Raw genomic sequence first — 22,285 nt, 5'->3', positions numbered from 1 at the left:
GCAAATTTCAACAGCTTTATGTACCTTTGCAAAGCAGTTGATATCAGGGACAAGGATTTCTACATGCACAGACAGCTTGAACCATGTAAACAGAAAGCTCACATTTATTTTTAGGAGCAAAGCAGCTTCATTTTTAAAGCTATAATAAAAATGCATTTCTTTTTAAGCGGTAAACATTTACTGCCTTGAGGAATTTTGAAACATGAGATTTAATTGAGACAAAGAGCTGAGATGTTTTGTGACTTCCAACCATTTCTTTCCCACTGTGTCAAATGTGATAGTCTTAATCTGTTAATCTGGAGTTTCATTGATATGCGGTAGCCTATATTACTAAAATACTTTTAATTCTTAGAATAGAATGCATTCAATAGTGATTTGCGTTTTCATTTTAACATAATTTCTTAGTAGCAACAGAAGTATCTTAATGGAATTTTAACTTGGATGTTTAAAATATTAAATGAACAGGTTCATTTCAACTCATTATCTACTTAGTAACAAATTTAAGTTAGAAATAAAATAACAATGTTTGGGTTTAAACAACCGAAAAGGGACAATATTATTAAAACCAACTATTGTCTTTTACAGTAATAAAACACTGTAGAAGATTGGGACAGCAGCACTTTCCCCCAATATTCTCAGAAGACATTAAAATATTCCCAAAGGAAGCAATGCAGACCTGAAGGGTTTGCCAGTGTGTGTAGGAGTGATCACCTTACATGTCTGGATGGAGAATAGGATAGAAAGACTGGTTTGAAATTATAAAACGAGAAAAAGAGTTGGGATAAAAGAAGATGTGGGGCAGAAGGAGAAGATTTAAGTAGGGAGGAAAACCAGGGATGGAATGGATGAGAACAGAGTAATAGAGCAAAGGAAAGATGAAGACTGGGTAAGTATATAGACGGCACAGAGTGAGAAAAGGGTTATTTTAGGTGGGGAAGGCAATAGGGAAGTGGGATAAGTACAGTCTGATAGAGGTCAGAGATAAGACATTTACCATAACAGCCTTATCTTGCTTACAGTTACCTGTGACTCTCACATGACAATGCTGATCTTCTTCCAGGTCCAAATATTGATGTCAGTTTTTTGTTTTTCTTTGACACATACAACAAATGTCACAATGTGGAAAAAAGAAACCAAAATCACTGAATCAGTTATAACGTCTGCCTTACACATACGCTTTCACTTTTGGAACAAAGGGGCCTTGCATCTGGTATGAAAAGGAAGAAATCTTGAAATCAGAAACTATTTTATCATATGACATGCCAATAAAATAAAATGTATACAATCTCATTTCCAACCTAGGTTCCTGTGAACACCAGCTCACACTAATTTCAGTTCCTCATTTCAGATTTAAAGATTTTGGGCTTTAGACAAAAAACATTAAAACTAATCACAGCACAGAAATGTTTCCTAATATATTTTACATTTATTTCAAAAGACCTTTGATATGCAGTAGAATTTTCCTTTTTTGACTTTGGTTAAGAAAAACATGACAGTCAACAGGGGACCGTGATGAGTAACACACCACAGATTTCAACACAGGTGAGTCGGAATCACTGATTGAGCAACTTCCTCTCCCGCCATATCGGCCCCACTGAGGCCAAGTTCTTCTAAAAAACGGTGCATTCCTGTTGAACTGGAAAAAAAAAGAACCAATTCCAGTGTGACTCCAAAACCAGTAGAAAAAGAAGATTAGACTGCACACTGTGAGATCAAATACACTCTGATGACGAACAAGCTAACCCTTCACATTTTTTTACTTGTTAAAGTATCCTCAGTGCATATATACAATCAAGAGCTCTGCTGAAAGGCAAATGTGTTTTGCTCAAACAAATCACTTTAAAGTGTACATCCAAACTCAAAATTAAACATGCAAAGCAAATCACAAAACACAAAAAATGTTCATGAATATGGATCTTTGGGAAGGTACAGTACTCCCTATAATGTTGGACTGCAATGGATTATATATAAATGTTACAAATTATCAATAAAATTCTTTCCAGTAAACAGTAATTGATCCTGATTACTTGATGTAGGAATGAGCAGGAGGGCTAGCAGATTTAATGGACAGAAATACTCGTAACCACTGAAAAGATGATGACGACGACGGTGAGCCCAATGCCGAGTCCCAGGGCCACATGGTTCAGTGTCCTGGCCAACTTGCTGGACCTTTCTGCTGTTGCTCGGTCCCCAGAGAGGTTGGCTTCACGGGCCTGGAAAACAAGAAATGCTATTTTAAAAAATGAACTAATGCTTATCTTAACTTTTTTTGTAACAAAAAAAAAAAAAAAAAATCATCAAAGTATCTGTTAAAGGCCTGACCTACAGTTCTTTGTAAGACCTCTTACAGTAACATTTTTCTTTGTGCCCATTTTTAGTTTCTGTTGGTCTCTGTTAGTACTGTATGTCCCTGACCCTGCACCCTCTTGTGTGTGAGTAGTCACAGCCAGTAATCCATGCCTTGTTGAACGTCTTTTCAACAGGGTTAGTATGTGTGATCTCTTCAAATGAGCTACAGCAAAGTGGTGGAAATCCCCTATATTGTCCTGATGAAATGTCAAAAGCTCCATAACTCTGTCTTCCAGTCATAATGCAAGTGAAGGTCTTGAATTTCACAAGGACCTGTCACGGAGGACTTGTGATCTGTTTACAGGCCCAATTCAGTGGCGTTTAAAACAATTCTACTGCAGTTGAAACTAAGGTGCGGTCAGTCCTGCAAGTGTTACACATTTCTCAATCAAACATGCAGGAAGTGAAAGTGAATTCACAAGCTCTACAGTCCTGAGAAGTTCCAAAGTTCAAAGTGGTTAGAAGAAGCTCGTATCACATCTCAATGAACATGTAGGAGGTTTGTAACGTCTCTTCTACTACAGTGTAGGAGTAGCTGATGTCTGACTGAAAACATTTATCTCAAAGCGTAGATAAGTCCTAAATCAGAACTTCAGAAATTCAAAACATTCAATGATTTGAAAATTGTAGCAGATAGACATGAGTTCAACAATACAGATAACGTTTTATATTGTGGTGCCATAATTACTTTACAATTTCTTTAAGTTTTTAAATGGGCACTTATGGGAAAATGGACAAAAGTTTTTTATTAATTGTGAATACTTTCTAGCACAGATTTGCTGCACAAGTCAGCTGAGCATGCAAATATGTGGACTATAAGATACAAAAATCACCATGGAGAATAAAGCTTCCAATAATCAAAAATGAATTGATTAATGTTAACATTTGGCTGATTGCCTCTGCTTTGTCCCTGTTGTTGCCTGTCTGTCTTGTTTTCGCCAACATACTACTGTATGTCTGAGAGAGTAGGCCTATATGGGTGTAAGTGGTTTTCTGTCCTCTTCTGTGGGGTACAATGTGACAGATTTGGGGAAGCAGGTGGATGCATTTCTGAGAAAACCGCAGCTTGGAACAGATACCAAAAGCCCACAGGACCCACAGAACGTCACATAACCCTTTATACACACAAACAGCAAGGACAGCAAGCACAAGGTGCTTAACCTTAACATACAAGCAATTTGATACATTTAAACCACAAGCAAACCAAATCACACAGACACACATGCGTCAGCCATGCTCCTAAGAATTTAAGTTAGTTGTTAGTTCACTACTCATCCAAGTATTTTCATCAGTCTCGACTGAAGATACTGAAGATACTTAGATGACTCAACCTCTAGAAAATATAGTCAACCAAACAACTGCAAAAGAACAGCAAAGAACAGCGTCTTTTTTGTCTTAGCGATCATGATGTGGTGATGCAGGGTATAATTTGAGTCAAGAAATTTGTAAAACATTTAAAATTTGAAAACATAAACTGATCAGTAGTTGATTTAGTAATAGTGGGAGTGAATTCAGCCTATAATATAAGTCACTTCTGTAGTTATGCGTTGTTGTTTGTTGTTTTTAATGTTTTGCAAACAGGAAAATTATATTTACTCAGTATTTCTTTACATATCTTATTGTATATGGTGTATATGGTGTCAGATCTGTCCTGCAGCAGTGTATTCACATGTGTTCAGGTAATGCTACCTTCAATGTTTTATAATGCAAGAAAAAAAAGAGTGTGGATGAGCTAAGATTTGGTGGAGAGTCAGGTGACAGTGGATAATGAATTTCCAAGCACAGGTATAAAATAAAGTCAATAAATATCTAAATAATAAATTAATTGTCATGGAATATTTAATTTTTTTTAATAGAAACATGATGATGTTTGGTTTCATTTAAAGTCCTGTTGACTTTGTCTCCAACCAATAAAAATGCCATAAACGCCATAAAATGTGATCCAAGTGAGTCCCTTTTTTTTGTGTTGTGTTCCTACACTTGTTCATGGCACAGTTGAAGGTTTCTGCAGAAAAACAGGAAGTACAAACTCTGTCTTCATAAGTTAAGGTCTAGATGTCTATCCACTGTCAATAAGGGCTACTGTGGGATGTGTGGAAAAGCTTACATGCTTTGACACAAAGGACCGTTTGATGGCTTGGCACAGAAGCGAGGCATGGCTAAGCACAAAAGACACCCATATCTAATTCTGACAAAAGCATCGCTTGTCTGGACATGCAACTCAGCTCTCCGCATCTAATCCTGGGTCCAACCAAAAATCATTCTCATTTTCTAGACATTTCCAATTGCTCAGAGCAAAAACCCAAAAGCTACATCACCACATTTTTTTTTTTCCTCATTTTGGAACAGTGGTATCACCTTGGGCCCTTGTCAATGGTGGCTGAAATACCACTGAGAGGAAATGATAAGTAAAACAGTTCCAGCAGGCAGCTCCATATCTCTCCACCACTTCAAGACTTGTCTCTTATTTCCACACTCCGTTTTGAATTCCCCCAACATCCGCCCAAAACCAAAACGTGGCTTGTCTTCCCAAAAATCTTCACCTCCAACTCTTTTTCGTTCACTCATTGTCTCATCACTCACAATTGCTTTCTCTCGTTTCCTCTCCTCCAGTCTTTCCTCTGTATCTTTCCTCTGCATCTCTCTGAGCTCCATCTCCTTCCAGTTCAACCAGCTCCATCATTACATAGCAACATAAGACAGTAATGAAGATGGAGCCATCCACTCTCATTGGTATATCCAAAACAACTCAGCAGAAGACCTAAGGACAGGTGTGGAACAATAATAGTCATAGTTTCCTCTACTTTCTGGCTTAGACCAGGAGAAAAAGGTGTCTGAAGGAAGGTGAAGACTGGCAGTGTAGAACGGTTTGGGGTGTGAGAGTAGAAAACAGTGGCTGGAGATAAACCAGCTTGTCTGAGAGTGAAGAAACTGTAAAAGCATAGACGGAGGGCCACAGATTTTAAGAAAGATGACATAAATGTGCAAATGACGTCAACTTCAGACAGAAAGCCTAAGGAAAAACAGAACAAAGAAGTGGGCTAGAGCAGCTTACCATGGTAATGGAGGCTCATTCAAACTAGAAGTATTTACTTTGCTTGGGGTAAAAGCAGCTCAAAAGTACATTAAAGGTATGTTTAAAGTCACTGTAGATTAGAGGTAGACAATGGCATCACCTGAGATTGGGTCAAGAACATTTATGATCACAGTCTGATACCCTGTGTGGAGCCCAGTAACACAGTGGCAAGAAAATGTTTAGTCCTTTGAATTAACTGGTTTTCTGAATTAATTCGCCATAAAATGTGATCTGATCTTTATCTAGGTCACAACAACCGACAAACACAGTCTGTTTAGGCTGATAAACAGTTAGAATTCTAATTTCTCATGAAAGCCATTTAATTCCAAGGAGTTCACATAGTTTTTTTTGTCACTGTGGGTCAAAACAGAATTTAAAACAACTATTGGCACATTTAAATAATGTACAACTACTACTCAGGCAAAATGACCCTTTAATACAGTGAGTGAATATTACACAGTGACACAGTATTATCATGAGCAATAACAACCAGAAGAAATGAGGCGATTAGAAATGCAAGAATCTTAGTAATGGGAATCCAGCAACCCAGAGTTCAAAAGTTTTGAACACTGTGTTGGTATGTCTGAAGAGAAATGAAGTTTGCTGTTGGTTTGTATTTGCACTGCTCCTTCACGGTGGTTGTTTGCATAGCAGTAGCCTCATTCACATGAGACTGTATCAGTAGCTGGTTTACCAGAAGGGACAGAGGTCAAAAGTAAAGTTTCACTTTTATCAACTGGAACAAGTTCAACTGGAACAAGTGACTCATAGAGCTGAACTGAAGATAATTAATAATCAACAGTTAAGGAAAAAATACTGATGGGAACCCAGGACTTTAGGCATACATGTGATTTTGTCGTTGCCTACCTTTGTGTTTTCATACTGAAGAAAATCTAACACAGCACCTTCCCCAAACAGGGGCTAATATTAGCACACAACAGCTGTAGATTCTGTAAATACTTAAAGCCCTCCTTGCAGCAGCTCAACTCTTCATGCTAAAATGGCAGCCTACAGTTCAGCAGTCTCAATGCTGACATAGATTAACTTTTACAGTGTTAGTCTTATCTACTGACAGCCTATAAGAGCCTGAACACATCATGGAAACCGCCAATGTGCTACAGCTGTGCACATATGTGCCTTGTTGTTACAGAAAGTACACAGCTTTGTACCAACAACTTTATTTTATTTGTTCCTGTCCCAGACTGCCAGCTGCTAATCTAATGTTATCTCATTACTTCTGCACTGTACATTAAATGAGTTCTGCTGTGTTTTGCTACACAGGCCAGTGTGGAAGTGCCAAATAGAGACACAGTGGCGAGCAGGCAGGTAGATAACTTAAAAGGCTTCACAAGCAGACAAGCACAAACAGGCTCATGTAACAGGGACCGCCAGCAGGACAGGAAGGATGGCAAGAAACAAAACCTACCACATGAATAGCCTGAAAGACAAGACAGACGCATCACAGACAGTAGGCGAAACAATCAGGTTTAAATACATGTTGGGAAAATAAGGAAACACTGAACAGGTGTGTGAGTGGGCGGGGGGGGGGATCAGGTGACAGGATGTGGAGGGAAACGCTGGGAGCATCTGGCCAAAATAAACAGGGTTGAGACAGGTACACAGAGGAACAATATGGAAGCAGCTATCCTGAAAAAACTAGAAAAACTACACTTTTAGTGACAAAATATATTATATCCATTCAGCACATCACAGCTGAGACAGAGAGAAGATAATTCAGTTTCAAGTTCATCATATGATAAGTAATTATTATTTTCTGAGAGCTGAGATTTCTGCTTCCAGTTTGATACTCAAAGGGAAGCGCGACCACTCCACATGCCATATTTTGCTTTTAATGCTAAAAAAAAAACTGGTCCAGCTAGTTAATAGAAATGTACTGAGTGAAGTTTGTTGACACCACATTATGTAAGTTTCTACGTGCTGAAGTACATGTTTTCTAAACAGTTACTCATTGGAACTGCGGGCTGTATCATTACCAACATTTCCTAAAAAATCAATACAGATCCTCTTTCATAGCTTTGTGCTCACTTTATAGCAGCTGAAATAGTGTGTACAATTTAATCATCTCCAATTTTCCATCTGGAGCAATAATACAGACATGAAAAAAATGATGATTTGTTCTTATTTTTATTTGTTTTTAAATACTACCTTGTAACTGGTGAGTCATTCACGTAGACATGCTCAGAACCATTTTGCTCACTGCAGTTTGCTCAGTGAATGTGTGTGAACGCACCATTTTGTCTGCTCAGCTTTGGTGCTCACACTCTGATCTCTTCACTACTATAAAAGCCTTGGGAGCTGAGGCCAAATCAGGCTGGAAGTGACTGCTCCAAATGAAAGCCACAGCATTCAGCCTTCAAGTATAGATGAAAACTGAACTCATTTTTAAATATACATTATCTCACACATGACTTTATCAAAGCTATTGCACTTTAACACCATGCTAATCCCTTAAGTCACCATATAAAAACAAGCTCATTACAGTATTGAGTTAAAGTAAAGAATGAGTTTAAGGTGAGGTATAACTTTCATGTCTTCCACTGCAGTGATTCAGAGGAAGAAACATGACACTATAATGACGGATTAAACAGAAATGTTCCGCCAACAGGAGAGAACATAAAAATTAAGCAAAAAAAAAAAAAAAAAATACAGAGATGAATAAACAAATCACCAGTTTTATAGAAGAAGCAGTTTTCTGCCACAATATTTTCAGGCAAGTCAAATTCACTGTCTCGGTTTAGAGCATGAAAATATTCTGTGCAAGTCAGGCCAGGGTATCTCTGGACTAACAACGTTCATGACCAGCAACTGTCTTTTTTAATTTGATTTTTGTCATCATCTCCTCTGTTCTCTCTCAGCCCTCTTCCTTTCCAGCAACTCTCATTCACCTCTTCACTCTCTTGTGTACACACACAAAACCACCCACACAAATTGTTAGGCTGCCCTTATTAATTATTTACAAGTGTGGAAAACTGGAAGTACTTATTTCCATTCTTTTTTCTTTATCATAGTGGAAGTAATTTCCAACGCTAAAATAACAGTCTACAGATTTAACTTCAATGAGACCCTGGCTTATTAAAAAAAGATGTTTGTTTTTTTTTGTTTTTCACCCTAATCTGGTCTGGAGCTATAATGCATCACTACTTTGTGAGCAAAAAGGAATGAAATTTCAACATGTTTAGCTGAATGGAGGCTCCTTTTATTTTGAAAGGTGATCTATTGTCTAATCACAACTTTCTTAAGTGGTGTTGTTTTAAGGAAGGTAATGTATTTTTAAATGTAAAGTTGATTCTATATCTGTATATTTTCTGAATTAAATGACTTGAATGTGGGTTTGGGTGATTTTTTTTCTGTGTGAGTTTAAATATAAATACCAGTGTGTCAAACTCACTGAGATGGAGTAGATGAGGGCAGCAATTCCAAGCGGCAAGCAGCAGCACAGCATGGTGAAGATGGAGTAGCCCAGGTAGTCGTTGACAGGTTCAGCCAGCGGGGCCCGAGTTACGTACACTGTGGGCTGGATGGTGACGGTGGTTGGCTGACCTGGGTACTGCTGACCTGGGTACTGCTGACCACTAGGGTATGGCTGTTGTCCATATCCTGCCCCTGCATACTGTGTTGGAGGCCCGGCAGGCCACAGACATGAAGAAATATAGAAACTCACTTTCAGGTAGGATGAAACAGGAACATAAGAAGCAGAAGTGTAACTCAGGGAACTCCAAAATATGAAAAAACAAAAAAGGCCATATGTCTGATTAGTAGTTAGCACAGAGGAAGTGGATTTACTAGTACCAAGAAAGCATGCCTGAGCAGTGATTAATGATTTCATTTAAAAGAGTAAAAGAGTTCCATTTTACAGCCACATGTATAAAAATATAACTGTGATAAAGATTTGCTGAGTGAGTTAATTTAACATTGTCCTGGGTCAACGTTTATAAATAATAATATGATACAGTTTTATTTCCAGTAGGAGCAATAAAAATACTTCAGACTGTGTCACATTTCAGGCTACTTCATTAAAAACATAATAAGAAGAGAAAAATATAGTTCTTTAAATTTCCAGCAAATGAAAAACTATTATAATTGATAACAGACAAATAACTGCTTAGTTTTTCTATTAGGTTACTAAAAGAACTCCACAGCTGGCATTAGTTTGGCACCATGTTTAGGTAATAATTATTTTTAAAATCCCTGGAGGATAAGTCAATTATTTTTTGACGCTATGAAATGATTTGTCTTTATTTGTGAGGTCCATACCTGTGGCTGCGGTGGGTATCCCGGGCCGGGCTGAGGGTACCCCTGGTAAGACATGTCATGGTAGGGCGGAGGGGCTGCCTGGTTCATGGAGGACTTCTCATCCGTCCACTGAGGTGGAGGAACGTTCGTAGATCTGCTAGGGTCCACAGCAGAAACTTTTGGGTCCATTTTAAAAAAAAAAAAACTTAATAGATTTGTTTAAAGAATTTAGTTTTGCTTTATTTTGCAGTGTAATTGTAAATGTCCAGAGTTTTCCCTGATATGGCCTGTCCCTGCGGCTGCCAAGTGAATTGTCCTAGTAATGCTGAGTTGTGATCATATTAGTGTCAGGTCATGCACAATAAACTGATGTCCGCTCGGGAATTTCAAAGTAAAAGCACCACGCCTTCCTTTCAGTTGAGTTTTTTTTGACTGGAGGTTCGTGACAAAACACCCTCTGAAGCGACAATATGAATGGCCTGATACGAAATGAGGTCGTCTGCCTGTGAATATTTAACTAATCAAATAAAATCTAATCTAATCTGGAGAAATAAACACGAGAAGAGTTTGTCTGAGTGTAGCCAGTCGCCATAATTAGTACAGGCATTTATTTAGGTTTTCTGGATGCGTTTAGTCTTTTAATTTTACAGGACTGTGAATACTAGAAGCAGTACTAGCTATGTGGTGTAAAAACAGTCAGCTTACTCCACACTATGTGTTGTAGGTGTGTCGTGAGCTAAACAACTACACGCGGAAAACATTAATATGAAATAAACAGAAATAAAAGCTATAAGCTTTGGCTTGCAGTTTAAATCTGAACCAAAACTACTGGAACTTATTTTTTTTAAATATCTCTTGCTCCAGCCCCACCCTCTAGCAGAATAAATAAAGGATGGGTGGCTTACATACACACAAAAGGGAGGTGACCAATGGGGATGTTTACGTACCTTGTATGTACAGCGAACATTTATATTGCAAACATCGACACAACTGCTCTGAATTACGCTCAACATGTGTTTTACATATGTTGTTATTTTTCTCCAATATTACAGACTTTTATTTTAATGTCTTATTTCCGGTCCTATTCCTGCTACAAAGTGTCTCTCATTAGATGAAGAAGGAGGGGGCGTCATGAGGAAGATGGCTCTACCATACACACATTATGAAGTGCAGTGTCTCTATCTATGTCTATATATGTGGAGAAACATAACAAATGCAGATGGCCTGAGTGTGGTCCAAACAGTTTGATATATGAAAATAGAAACACATCTCAGTGTCCACTAGGTGGAGCCACAGTCTTTTAAATACAAAGGGGCTCACAGACACTGAAACATGTCATACAGGAGCAAGCACTACTGTAACCTGCTTAAATGAGAATGATTACATCTTTGGGTTTATATGATATACAGTTTATTAGGAACAATCAGGTGAAAGTAATGTAGTTTAATATAACAGTACTATAATACATTCTCCCTTCACCCTCTCAGAGAGTTGTTGATTTAACTGATAATGATCATTGTTAAATTGTGTTGCTATTATTTTATATTATTTTAATATCAGTATTAATGAGGCTAGGGTTGGGATGTTACATAATAAGGTGGTTAATACAGCCAGTCTAAGTTTTGTGAGATCACATGAATTACAGCAAAACTCAGCTGTCAAAACTGACTTACATCCACATTATTCACTTCCCATTGTTGACTCTTATAATAAATCAGCATTTTCCTGATTTTTTTCTAAGTAAATTAGTTGAACTGATTCCATGTAAAGTCACTGCTCCAATGTTCAGCGGTACCATTTCCTCCTGTAGGAATGTGGCTTGGTGAAGGCTTACTGTGGTGTTTTACCTAAAATACTAATAAATAGTAAAGAGTAATAGCCCAGTTTTAACATGCTGACTTGATATAGTGTGAGTCTGTTGTTAAATTAATATTTCAGTGGCTCCCATGATCTCTCTCTCTCTGACACACACACACACACCAACAAAAGTACAAAGCTCATATACTTGTTTTAACAGTTCTTTTATAGAAACATGACAAACTCATCACATTATAATCCACTACACTTTTACATACAGCTAAATGGGATAGTTAACAGGTTATCATGAGTTATGAACAGCACTCTAATCACTAAAGACTATGTGGAATTTAAATGTCTGACGTGATCTTGACAGTGGGCTATGTTGGTCTCTGCAAGCAGCTAATATCTACACCAATGTTTACCTTACATATACAATACAGACAACAGAAGTACTGTGAGATGCTGACAGAAGAGACAGTATGTAGACACTTTTTTTGGTAATAGATTTGTGTTACTGTTGTATGAAGCCACCTTCACATGAAAGTGGCAAGTGTGTGTACATGTGTTTGTATGTCTGGGTGTGTGTGTGTGTGTGTGTGTGTGTGGAGTTGTAGGCCGCAGGCAGGTCAGTAGCTCAAGTTAACCAGGCGGAAAGCATCACACCTCACAGCAGCTACACACAGACTACTTCCCGTTGATCTCTCTAAAGAAAAAACAAAAGCCTCTCATTGGGTGACACAAATCCCGCTGCAGCTCCTCCATGTTTTCTGCTGGTTGCAGGTTCTTTGAAGTCAGTGTGCATTCTGGTTGACATCTAGCATTCACAGGCACGACCTACAGACAGAGATGATCAAATGCTGCTTAGAAAATATGATTCCATCATAACAACCAGAGTTAAGCAAACAGATTATATCCAAACATACAACATTTACAATAGATTTAACATGCAAATAATCAAGCTCATCTATCCTCTACATTATAATTTCCTTATTAGTTTCACATTATTTAATTTTGCATGTATTGGGCTTCTGGTTTTCTTCCACACAACTAAGTTACAAGCCTTTTGGACTTGAATTACTATGCGGAAAAAAAGGCAGAGAATTATCACACTGACACTCATTCTTAGATCATGAACAACGAAAAGAGAGAGTGTATTTCTATCTTTGTGCCTGCGCGAGTGGAAATTCAGTGAAGTGTCCCTGTAGGCTCCTGCTGAGTGGCACACACACTGTTTTTCCATATGGGCCACCTGTGTATTTAGTCTACATCAAAGCTGCTGAAATCAAACTGACGCAGTTTTCCAGTAGCATCTGACATCATCACTGTCATCAGGGGTTACATTAGCTTGAGCCTCGAAACTACAAATTAATGACAAATTCTCCATTACACAGTGGCTGTGGATAACATTGGTTTATGCATAATATTAAACCTGAGAGAGCATTTTCATGACCGCACTACTACATAAAAAAGGAGCCCTTCTTTGCCTGCCAGACACCCAGAGTCCCACCACCTGTTGAACAGCGAGGTCCATGGCGTCTCTGCTCAGCATTATGGGACCCTTCCATATTGTGTCAGTATGTGTGTGTGACATGATGCTGTTCTTAATTCGAAACATGTGATCAGAGTAAATATAAATTTACAGCTTTGCAGGATGTCAAGTAGGTGAGGAAATATAGTCTATAATTTGAGAAATAAAAATGCTCTGCACTCCTGTCCTCATTGCCTTTGTCCTGTCTGAGGTTAGAGGTGATCATCTCTTCCTTTGCAGTAAACTGGAGTGTAACTAATGATTAACATTTTGTCATTGTGTAATCTACCTTGGTCAGTCAGCATCGGCTGAGAATGACGTCCTGTCCTCCTGCAGAGAGAAGAGAGCAAGGGATGACAAAAACATTAGATTTTCAATGACTTCTGTAAATCTACTAGTGCTGAAAAGCTGCCACCTTTGGGAATTTGGTAACCTGGTAATACACATTGCTTTTACACTATTATATTAAATGTGAATTGTTCTCACTGTCTGTTTATTTTCCACTGCAATTTCACAAATGTTTATGGTGAACAGTATGAAAGCTCACCTCTTGTCCTGGTTAAACTTGCACCTGCAGTGGCCACCTGGAACAAAAGATAACAAACAATAATGCTTTTCTGTGCTTAAAGTGTTACTTTGGTCTGCACGTGTGAATTAGTGTGTGTTTAATTTGCATCTTACTGAGCAGGATGGTGATGCCAATGAGACAGAGGACGGCAGCTAGAATCAGGCCTCCAACACGCAGTCTGTGGTAGTCTGCTCAAACACGTTTACCATTAGACCATATAATAAAAAGTACTTTTAATCAAGAAATGCATGTCACAAACATACTGCTCAGGCAAATTATACAGTAATACAAAAAAATGTAAAAAATAAATGAGTTTACATGTGAATTACAGCAAAAATGATACTAATTAGTGCATGTAGTACACTTCATAGCCATAACAATATAATAATAACAATAATGCCAATGGCATTTACCATGCTCCTTGTTCCATTAACTCATAAGTAATACAAATAAAAAGATAATTGAATAAAAAACAATGGATTACCAAAGACAAATGGGTCATCTTCCGCTGAAGGAACAGAAATGAACAGTGTCAGTTAAAAGCTGATATGAACATCAGATAAATAAGGACACAGAGTAACATTAACATATACATGACGTAAGAAAGTCAACAGCACAAAGTGAGGTGAGCGTGCACAATAGTCCAGTTTGATTTTCTCACTAATCATTGACATGCAGCATTGACAACAGGTCGATACATTTCAACTGGAAAAAAAAAACATTATACTAATTTAAGTGAAAGAGGTTTTTGGATGTACAGTAAATAGTCTACACAGGTTTGCCTTTAATGAAACCTATTTACCTTACTACACAAATGAAAAAAATAAAAACAAACACCAGATATGAGTGAACATATAAAGTCACTGTACTTACAGTTCTGTTCCTCTGCAAACACCAGGGACACGACTGTATGAGTCCAGAAACAGACACACATTACAGATGCAGCCTGAGGCCTTTCATTTTGTAAAGTATAAAGAAAGTTGGACAGAGCATAAAAACATTTTTGTTTCACTTCATAAAGGCAAAATACACACAATTTCACTTGTTTTCATTCAACTGATATTGCAATGGCTTAGCTTTCAGTGAAGAAAACACCCCTTAAAAAGCTCTTAGATCTGTGCTGTGAAGTCCAGATCTGTTTAAAAATGGCACATAAACCTCTGTTTCACCTCTCTTCCTGCCTTCCAGTTAAAAAGGGATGTTGTTACCATCACCTTTTCCTTTTCTGTACTGTAACTGTACACGCCACTGCCCACCTTAATTTCAGTGTTATGGATTTGCTTTGTACACTGTATTTCTGTAGGACACATAATCACATCAGATGTCCAGACAGTTTAAACTTTAGAGTGAAGGGACAGCCACTAACGACATTATCACTCCTTTGTCTCTCCTCAGACATGTTACTTTGGGTCACAGAAATATATACTTGGACAATGTGCTGATGTACTGAAGACAGACATTAGGGCAGTTTCCTCTGTAAAAAGGAAGTTGAGGTCACAAGCATTTAGTAACTTTCTGCCTTATAGAAGAAAATTTGATTTGAGGAGAGATTCTTTAAGAGTTTTCCTCTCTTGGAAAAAAAAAACCCCATAATTAACTTTTACTCACGTGTTATTAACACCAAAGCACAGATCTTGGACATTTTCAAGCTTGAGGCTGTTTACCTGCAGAGATAAATACAGATGAGGATATCAACAGACATGTCATCAACAAAAGAAGAAGGCAATTACACTAATGAACAGCTTTACAATCTAACTTAATTATCATAAAGATAAACCTAGTGGCTAATGAAGATATTAAAACGTAAGCATTATATTTGACTAATGGATGCATGTACTGTACATAAACAAGAATCTAAATGGTCCATTAACATGAGGCATATAACATTATTTCTATCTCCAATTGCACAAATAATCAAATTTTAAATGTGTGTGCATGTTAGAAAAGTGATTACAGTACTGCAAACTGACATGTACCAGCCAACAAAGTCAACATGTTGGCTGGTCAAATGTCAGATGCCATGCATTTCACATTTCACAGGACTTAAACAAACAGGACTTGAACAAACAGGAGACATCACTTTTGCAGAACATGCATCTGGCCCAATAAAGCACACTCAGAAAACATCTGACTGAATTTAGACACGCAGAAAGTGGTCTCTCTCACCCTCTTTCACACAGAAACCTGATCTGATGCTGATGGGCACAAAGTGCTTTAATGGACACTTAACAGAACCGAATCTCTCTCTAATGTATTACAGTGATGCCATGTAAGAGCATCAAAGCTTCAGCCTTCGTTCTTCTTGTTTCTATGATACCCTTTCATTTTTGCTATACAATTATTATCTGAGATATTTTTCTTTTCCAATGCATTAAAACTGACAAAGAGTTCTTATCCTAAAGACGTCTGACACAGTTTTCACAATAATCCCATTTTTTTATCTTCCTTAATAAACAAACACATTTCCTGAAAACTGTGACCACATCCCCCACAGTGTCTGAGCTGCTCCACATTGTGTTGGCTGCCATATTGAAGCAGCAGCAGAGGTCCCATGTGTGCTGGGAGGAGACACACCTTAGATAACACCGCAGTGATTTTCCACTTACTGCACTTTTTCCACTTAGAGTGTACAGCAGTAGGACCTCTCTGGCTGCTTTTTTGAGAAAACCTAAACTTCATCACAGTTATGGAGGTAAACCTGAAACAATTTCCCTTCCGTTATCTAAAATTTGCTCTATTTGAAGAGGACGGTAGCAACTGTGAAAAATTGGTGGGAATGACCTTTGAGACTCACAATAAATGAGGATTTAAACAAAACAGTGTCTATCCCCCCGGTTGTTGGTATTTGGAATTTGGCAGAAATGGAGAAAGAGAAGAGCAGGATGAGTGCTTCTCTGCTGGTGTCTCTGCCTCAGCAACACAACGTGAGGCAGGGGGAACGTAGAGGATGGGAAACAGGCCAACAGCCACTAGAGAACGGTTCACCTCAGCGGAAAGACACACAGAGAGAAGAGAGAGGAGAGAGGGGGTAAAGAGCCAGAGGGAATAGACGGAAGTGTGAAAGAGTCATAGAGAGCAGAGAGAAAGGCACAGAGGACAAACTGAAGGTGAGACTTGAAAGGGCAGGCGTGAGAAGAGGGCACAGGGAGAGGACAGATATAAAAGACCTGGCGCCTCCCTGTTCCTGCCTGAAGATCATATTCTAAAGCAAATGTTGGTGTAAGGCAGAGCTGGGACGTGATTGCTGGAGGTGTGCACCCAAACCCCTGTGCTTATGGCTAACAAAAGGAAGGTGGATAAGGTGTATAACATATCTTTGTACAGTTGAGTTCCCAGGCTGGCCATATAGTAAATCTGCAGCAAATATAAAAAGTAAATGAAAAGGTTTGTTTTCACTCACGAGCACCTCAAAGCAACAGTGTTTGACAGAAAATGAAATAACTAAACTCCTGGAACTTACTGTCTCATAGATGGACGAGGGTCAATGAATTTTACTGCATTAAAAAGAGTCATGACTGGTTTTAGAGTCATGACTTCATGTCTTGTGCTCTGTTGTTCACGTTATCTTTCAGCTTTTATTTGTTGAAGAGTCATAGTTCATAATTTTTCCTCTTCAAAAGATACTTTTTACTTAGTTTGTCTCTTTTTGTCATTAAATTTGTTGATAAAATGAACATTTCCATCAAGTGATTCATCAACTAGTTGTTTCCAGGTACACTTTTAGACTACATACAACTTTTATAGTTAGTTTTTTATAGTTGAGGATATAGTTTGATATAAAGCTTTATTATTTATATAGCCACCTCATGGAACCACTTCACCGTTTCCACGTGGTCCAAGGATAAAGAGCTTTCTGTTCTGGCTCTGTCATGCTACTCTGCCAGTCTCTGACTGTCTCGTTTTGTTTTGTTTTTTTGTTTGTTTTGTTTTTTGTTTTCAGCTCTCACTGAATCTCTTTTACTCCTGCCCTTGGGAGTTTTTTTTAGTTTTTTTTAATCTTGCCTTCTACACACCCTCTTTCTTTGCCTCTCTGTCTGATACGCCTTTCTACTCATGTGAAATGAATCGCCTGTTTGTTTGAAACCACTGTTTCCCACTGGCTCTAGTGCTTTTGTCAGACTTCTGTCTCCTCTCATATCCTCTCATATCCTCTCCAGCCTGTCTGAACCTCTTTTCTCCTACATCTTTCTTTTGACACCTTTACACGTCCTTGCTCCTTCATCTGTCCCCTCCTTTTGCCAAGTCTTTTCGACTCCTTCACAAACTCCCCAGAGCACAGGCTTCATTTATATATCATCTTCTCTTTTCCAACTCAAACTTCTTGTTCTCTATTATCTATTAGTGAGGTTACACAATAAGCTGCAGGACCATGGAAACAGCCACAACTTTTATATATATCAGCTTTTCATTTCCCTAAAAAATGTCTCACAGGAATCTTTTGAATATCCATTTTTTAGATTATCATCGGGCAAGATGTTGATGCTGATTTTTTTAAAGGCATGTTTTTCTTTTTGGTCTGAGGTTGAGGTGGAAATCTCAGAGCCACATATTTCAAATCTTCTCATTAAAGAAGATCAAAGCTATGTACTTGGCCATATACCACCAAAGACAATTGAGCAAATAAGGGAAAAGTTTGTGTGGTATCTAAATTGGAAATAGATTCCTCCCTTAGGCAGCATTACTGTGTTTGCTGCTACCAATTAGGTTCTTATACTTTTAATTTGCAAGTCATTTTTCCTGCTAGTGCCATGAGAGAAAAGATCATCAGATCACCAAATATATTAGGATTAGTCCTCTGTTGTCTATGAATATCTGTAACAGGTTTATATGTACTGAGCTGTTATTCTGACTGGGAAACTGCTGCTCACAGTCCCTTCAGCCAACAGACAACACACACAAACACACACACATACGGAGTTCAGACATACAGAGAAAGGCCACTGGTTGGCTTTGAATGTGACACAAGTGTTAACTACCCCCTCCTCCTGACTAAGTTAGGTGACAAATATTTGCTTATACATACACACACTCCTGTGTTCAACTCCTGTGAATCCCTAACATACGTCATTTTAAACTCCTGAAACACGAAGCAAATGTTTCTATTACAACACACAGGTGTCTAATCCACCACCTGTCCATTCTTTACACTTTGTCTCTGCTTTGTGTGCACATGACCAAGTGTGTTCTGGGATGTGGTGTGCGCAGCATGTATGTGTGATACAATCCTTGTTTCTATTTTTCCAACACTCCCCACGCTCACACATTTGAACGCTGGACACTGGTGTGTGTGTGTGTGTGTGTCTGTGTGTGCGTGTGTGTTCCTGTACTGCACTACAAAGACAGCTGTCTATTCTCAGTGGTATTTTTTTATTCCTAAATTAGCAGCACTGGATTCCAGTGTGCAACACTTCCCCTATGGGACACACACACAGACGCAGAGGAAAGTCTCTGACACTGTCGACTAAACACACTCAACACAGTGTGATCCTGCCTTTGTGATGAATAATTTGCTTTTATCTTAGCCGGGACTTGAACTGATCCTCCCCTTCACTTTTAAAGTGCAATCACAAATTTGTCATTTTTCTAACTTACAGTACATGATGTCCCTCCTGGGAATGAGTGCCAGGAAATGTGACTGCTGATGCATATGGCCTCAAATGTATTGCTGAATTATTAAAGAGCAGATGTCTTTGTCTCTGTGCTTCTGAACAGCATAGTGATAACAGCTACAGACCAAAGATGAGTTTGCAGCCACAGTGTTAAATCCATTAAAGTGTAAGAGGAAAAAACAAGCGGGAGAGATAAGGAGGAAGAGAAACAGGGTAGGGAACCACTGAAGAAGAGAAAGGAAATTCAAACAAGATGTCAAGTAGGGAAATGCAAGTGAGCCAGAGAGAGAAGTGAAGGAAGAAGAAGAACTCAAGGCTGAAAGAAGGAGAGAGAGAGAGAGAGAGAGGGAGGCAGTGCTGCTGGAAATGAGGGAATGAGGAGGGAAACAAAGAGAGAAACTGAGGGTAACAGGGAGTGGAGCATACTAGAGTCCTGAGTCACACATAGTAACCACAAGGCTAACAGGGAGCAGCTAGCAACAGACCTCATACTCCTCACGCTGCAGTCCTGATCAGTGGGAAAAAAAAGCACAGTATATTTCCATCATTTCATCTCTTGATCAAACTGTTAATCTCACACAGACTGACTGGTTATAAACTTTGTATGAGATGTTTAATCCTCTTGTGGTTCCAACATATTTAGATTTCAATAAAAATAACTCTGTGCCTCTGATGGTTAATGCTGTATTAAATGTTATTATAAGCTTTACATAAATATATCAAGGCTGGTTAACAAACCAGAAATGATTAGCACTATCTCTGCTAATCCTAACCTTAATCCTAACCTAAACCTAATTCTAACCCTAACCCTAAAGAGAGGAGAGGAGAGGAGAGGAGAGGAGAGGGAGGAGAGGGAGGAGAGGAGAGGAGAGGGAGGAGAGCGTCAGTTGGGTCTGTCTCACCTGAGAAATGAAAGACAACGCTGTCTATCATCACCTTCGCTCACCTTCTCTCCATCACTGTCATCCTGTAACCCCCCTCATCTCTGTCTTTTTTCTCTATAAAAAACTTGGTCCTACAAATAAACTTGAGATGTGTTTGTGTTTACATTTGTCAAGAACACAGTAGTTTTACTATTATTACACTGTCTTCTTACAGTCTCAACATCACGCCTATAACTTTATATCATAAAGGTCAAATTAGGTGTGAAATTAGCATTTTCTCCATTATTCTGAGGAACAGTCACTGAAACTACATTTCCAAACACATTATTGGTCCTCTGTCAACAATGTAATAACAATAAACAAACCATGAAAGTATTTGATAATCAGTTCACCTGTTTAGCATCTTAGTTTCCACACATCACTTAATTACAAACATCAAATTCTTGGGGATTATAAATACGAAAAATACGAAGTTTCCTCCCATTGCAAACACTAAATAACTGAAATAAATAACTCAGTTAATTTAACAAATAATCAGAGTTTTGCAGCCCTGTCTGTGTTACATTGCTACATCTGACAGCACCTCTATCTGTCCTTGTCCCAGTCTACCCTTGTGCCACATGGTAGCAACTGTTATCACCACTGCCCTTATCAGCTGACCCTACCAACACACACACACACACACACACACACACACACACACACACACACACACACACACACACACACACACACACACACACAAATTCGTATTTCTATCTTTATTTGGACCCTCACAGACATAATGCATTTACTAGACCCTAACCCTAAGACCTCATGGCTCAAACAGGAGTCTGAAAAATGTCCTCAATTGGATGCAGTTATGCTCAAAATGTTAGGGTTAGGGTTAAAGTATGAACAGTACTGAAAAACGCACAGTGGGTGGTGAAATGTGAGGAACAAAATATGTCCAGGTGCTGATTCACTACAACTGTTTACCTGAAACACATGAAAAACAAAAACACTTAGATGTATTTACTCAGTGTTTTCCTCTCGGGTTAAAACCAAAGCACAGACCCGGGACAACCTTTCCACTGAGTAGCCTGACCAAAGCGTGTGGAGCGGGACTCGATGCCTGGCACGTTACGCACGGTGGGCGCGTGCCGTTCCGTTGTCCTGTTAATATTGAGCTCGAGAGGAAAACATGACATTATGTCATGTGTCGTACTGTGTCTTTAATGACTGACAGACATATCCCCGCTATAAATGAACCTTTAGCTCTCTAATAGTTGACTCTGATGATAACTGACTCTGGGAAACACATCAATTTAACATGTTTTCCTCCGCAGCTAAAGCTGTTTCGAAACATTTCATCATTAAAATGACTCTAGTGTTAGTTCAACTCTGCGCCACTTGTCTAAAAAAGATGCGCACATAAACTTCTTTATTAAAATTTCCTCAACCAAACAAGAAGCTTAAGGAGCCAATCTTCTAACTCATAGAGTCAGCCTGGTCAGCGCTTACCTCCAACTTGTTCACAGCTGAGACAAAAACGAGGAAACTTCTCACAGCAGACGGATTTGTGAGTCAGGAGCAGCAGACTTTTCTCCACGCAGTGCGCCCACACCCTGTCTTCGCCGTGACACTCAACAGGTTGGCTCGGTTTTAGAAAAGTGGGCCGAGTTTAAAGAGCTACACTTTTGTCGAAGGATCCTGATCCCGGGTCGGTTTTCGGTGTCTGGTTGGCGGCTGCGGAGCCACAGCTGGAGAGGGGCGGGGAGTGGAGGCTGATCCAGAGTCAGGACCGAGCGGCCGGAGGCGGAGTGGTGATTTAATGTTTGCTTGTCGAGCACGGAGATGTGGAAGTTTGGGCTGATTTACTTCCACTCTGGGATCTAAGTTAAGGACTCTTAACTACGGTGGCCCGGAGCGCTCAACGCATTGGAAACTCACGGTAACACATGCAAACTAAGAAAACAGCTTCACCAATTTGACAACACCATTTGTCAACAGGCTCCAAAGTGAGTAAACATGAACAGATACAGAAAACAGAAAGAAGAAAGACTGAAGATGAGTTCCAAATACAGAAAACACAACCAGACAGCCTGTGAAATGCTGCAGGTTAACCAGCAGGAGTCTGTGGGAAAATTCCAAACTTCCATGTGAGATCATTTTCCATCACCACTGAGGACAGGCAACTCCAGCAGCTTCCCGGGTCATCGTGGCCAAAGAACACTG

The 22,285-nt window shown here is 39.0% G+C and overlaps 2 protein-coding genes across 2 annotated transcripts; both read right to left on the bottom strand.

The window, feature by feature from the left end:
* Position 1: 1 nt before the first annotated feature.
* Positions 2–10,017, bottom strand: LOC113122136 (proline-rich transmembrane protein 1). Its single transcript, XM_026293189.2, has 3 exons — positions 9,701–10,017; positions 8,835–9,056; positions 2–2,213 (listed from the first exon to the last, which is right to left on the bottom strand). The coding sequence occupies exons 1-3, from the start codon at positions 9,866–9,868 to the stop codon at positions 2,061–2,063; spliced, it is 543 nt and encodes a 180-aa protein (XP_026148974.1). The 5' UTR covers positions 9,869–10,017; the 3' UTR covers positions 2–2,060.
* Positions 10,018–11,683: 1,666 nt separating this feature from the next.
* Positions 11,684–21,914, bottom strand: fxyd3 (FXYD domain containing ion transport regulator 3). The gene is made up of 8 exons (XM_026293647.2): positions 21,572–21,914; positions 15,184–15,239; positions 14,449–14,481; positions 14,060–14,083; positions 13,689–13,763; positions 13,555–13,591; positions 13,297–13,337; positions 11,684–12,313 (listed from the first exon to the last, which is right to left on the bottom strand). Exons 2-8 carry the CDS (start codon positions 15,215–15,217, stop codon positions 12,294–12,296), a joined length of 264 nt encoding a protein of 87 aa, XP_026149432.1. The 5' UTR covers positions 15,218–15,239; positions 21,572–21,914; the 3' UTR covers positions 11,684–12,293.
* Positions 21,915–22,285: the final 371 nt, after the last annotated feature.

The sequence above is a fragment of the Mastacembelus armatus genome, chromosome 16, assembly GCF_900324485.2.
Source record: "Mastacembelus armatus chromosome 16, fMasArm1.2, whole genome shotgun sequence".
In the NCBI taxonomy this organism is placed as follows: domain Eukaryota; kingdom Metazoa; phylum Chordata; class Actinopteri; order Synbranchiformes; family Mastacembelidae; genus Mastacembelus; species Mastacembelus armatus.
The sequence above is the reverse complement of the archived record's forward strand: the minus strand, read 5'-3'. Positions and strand labels throughout refer to the sequence as shown.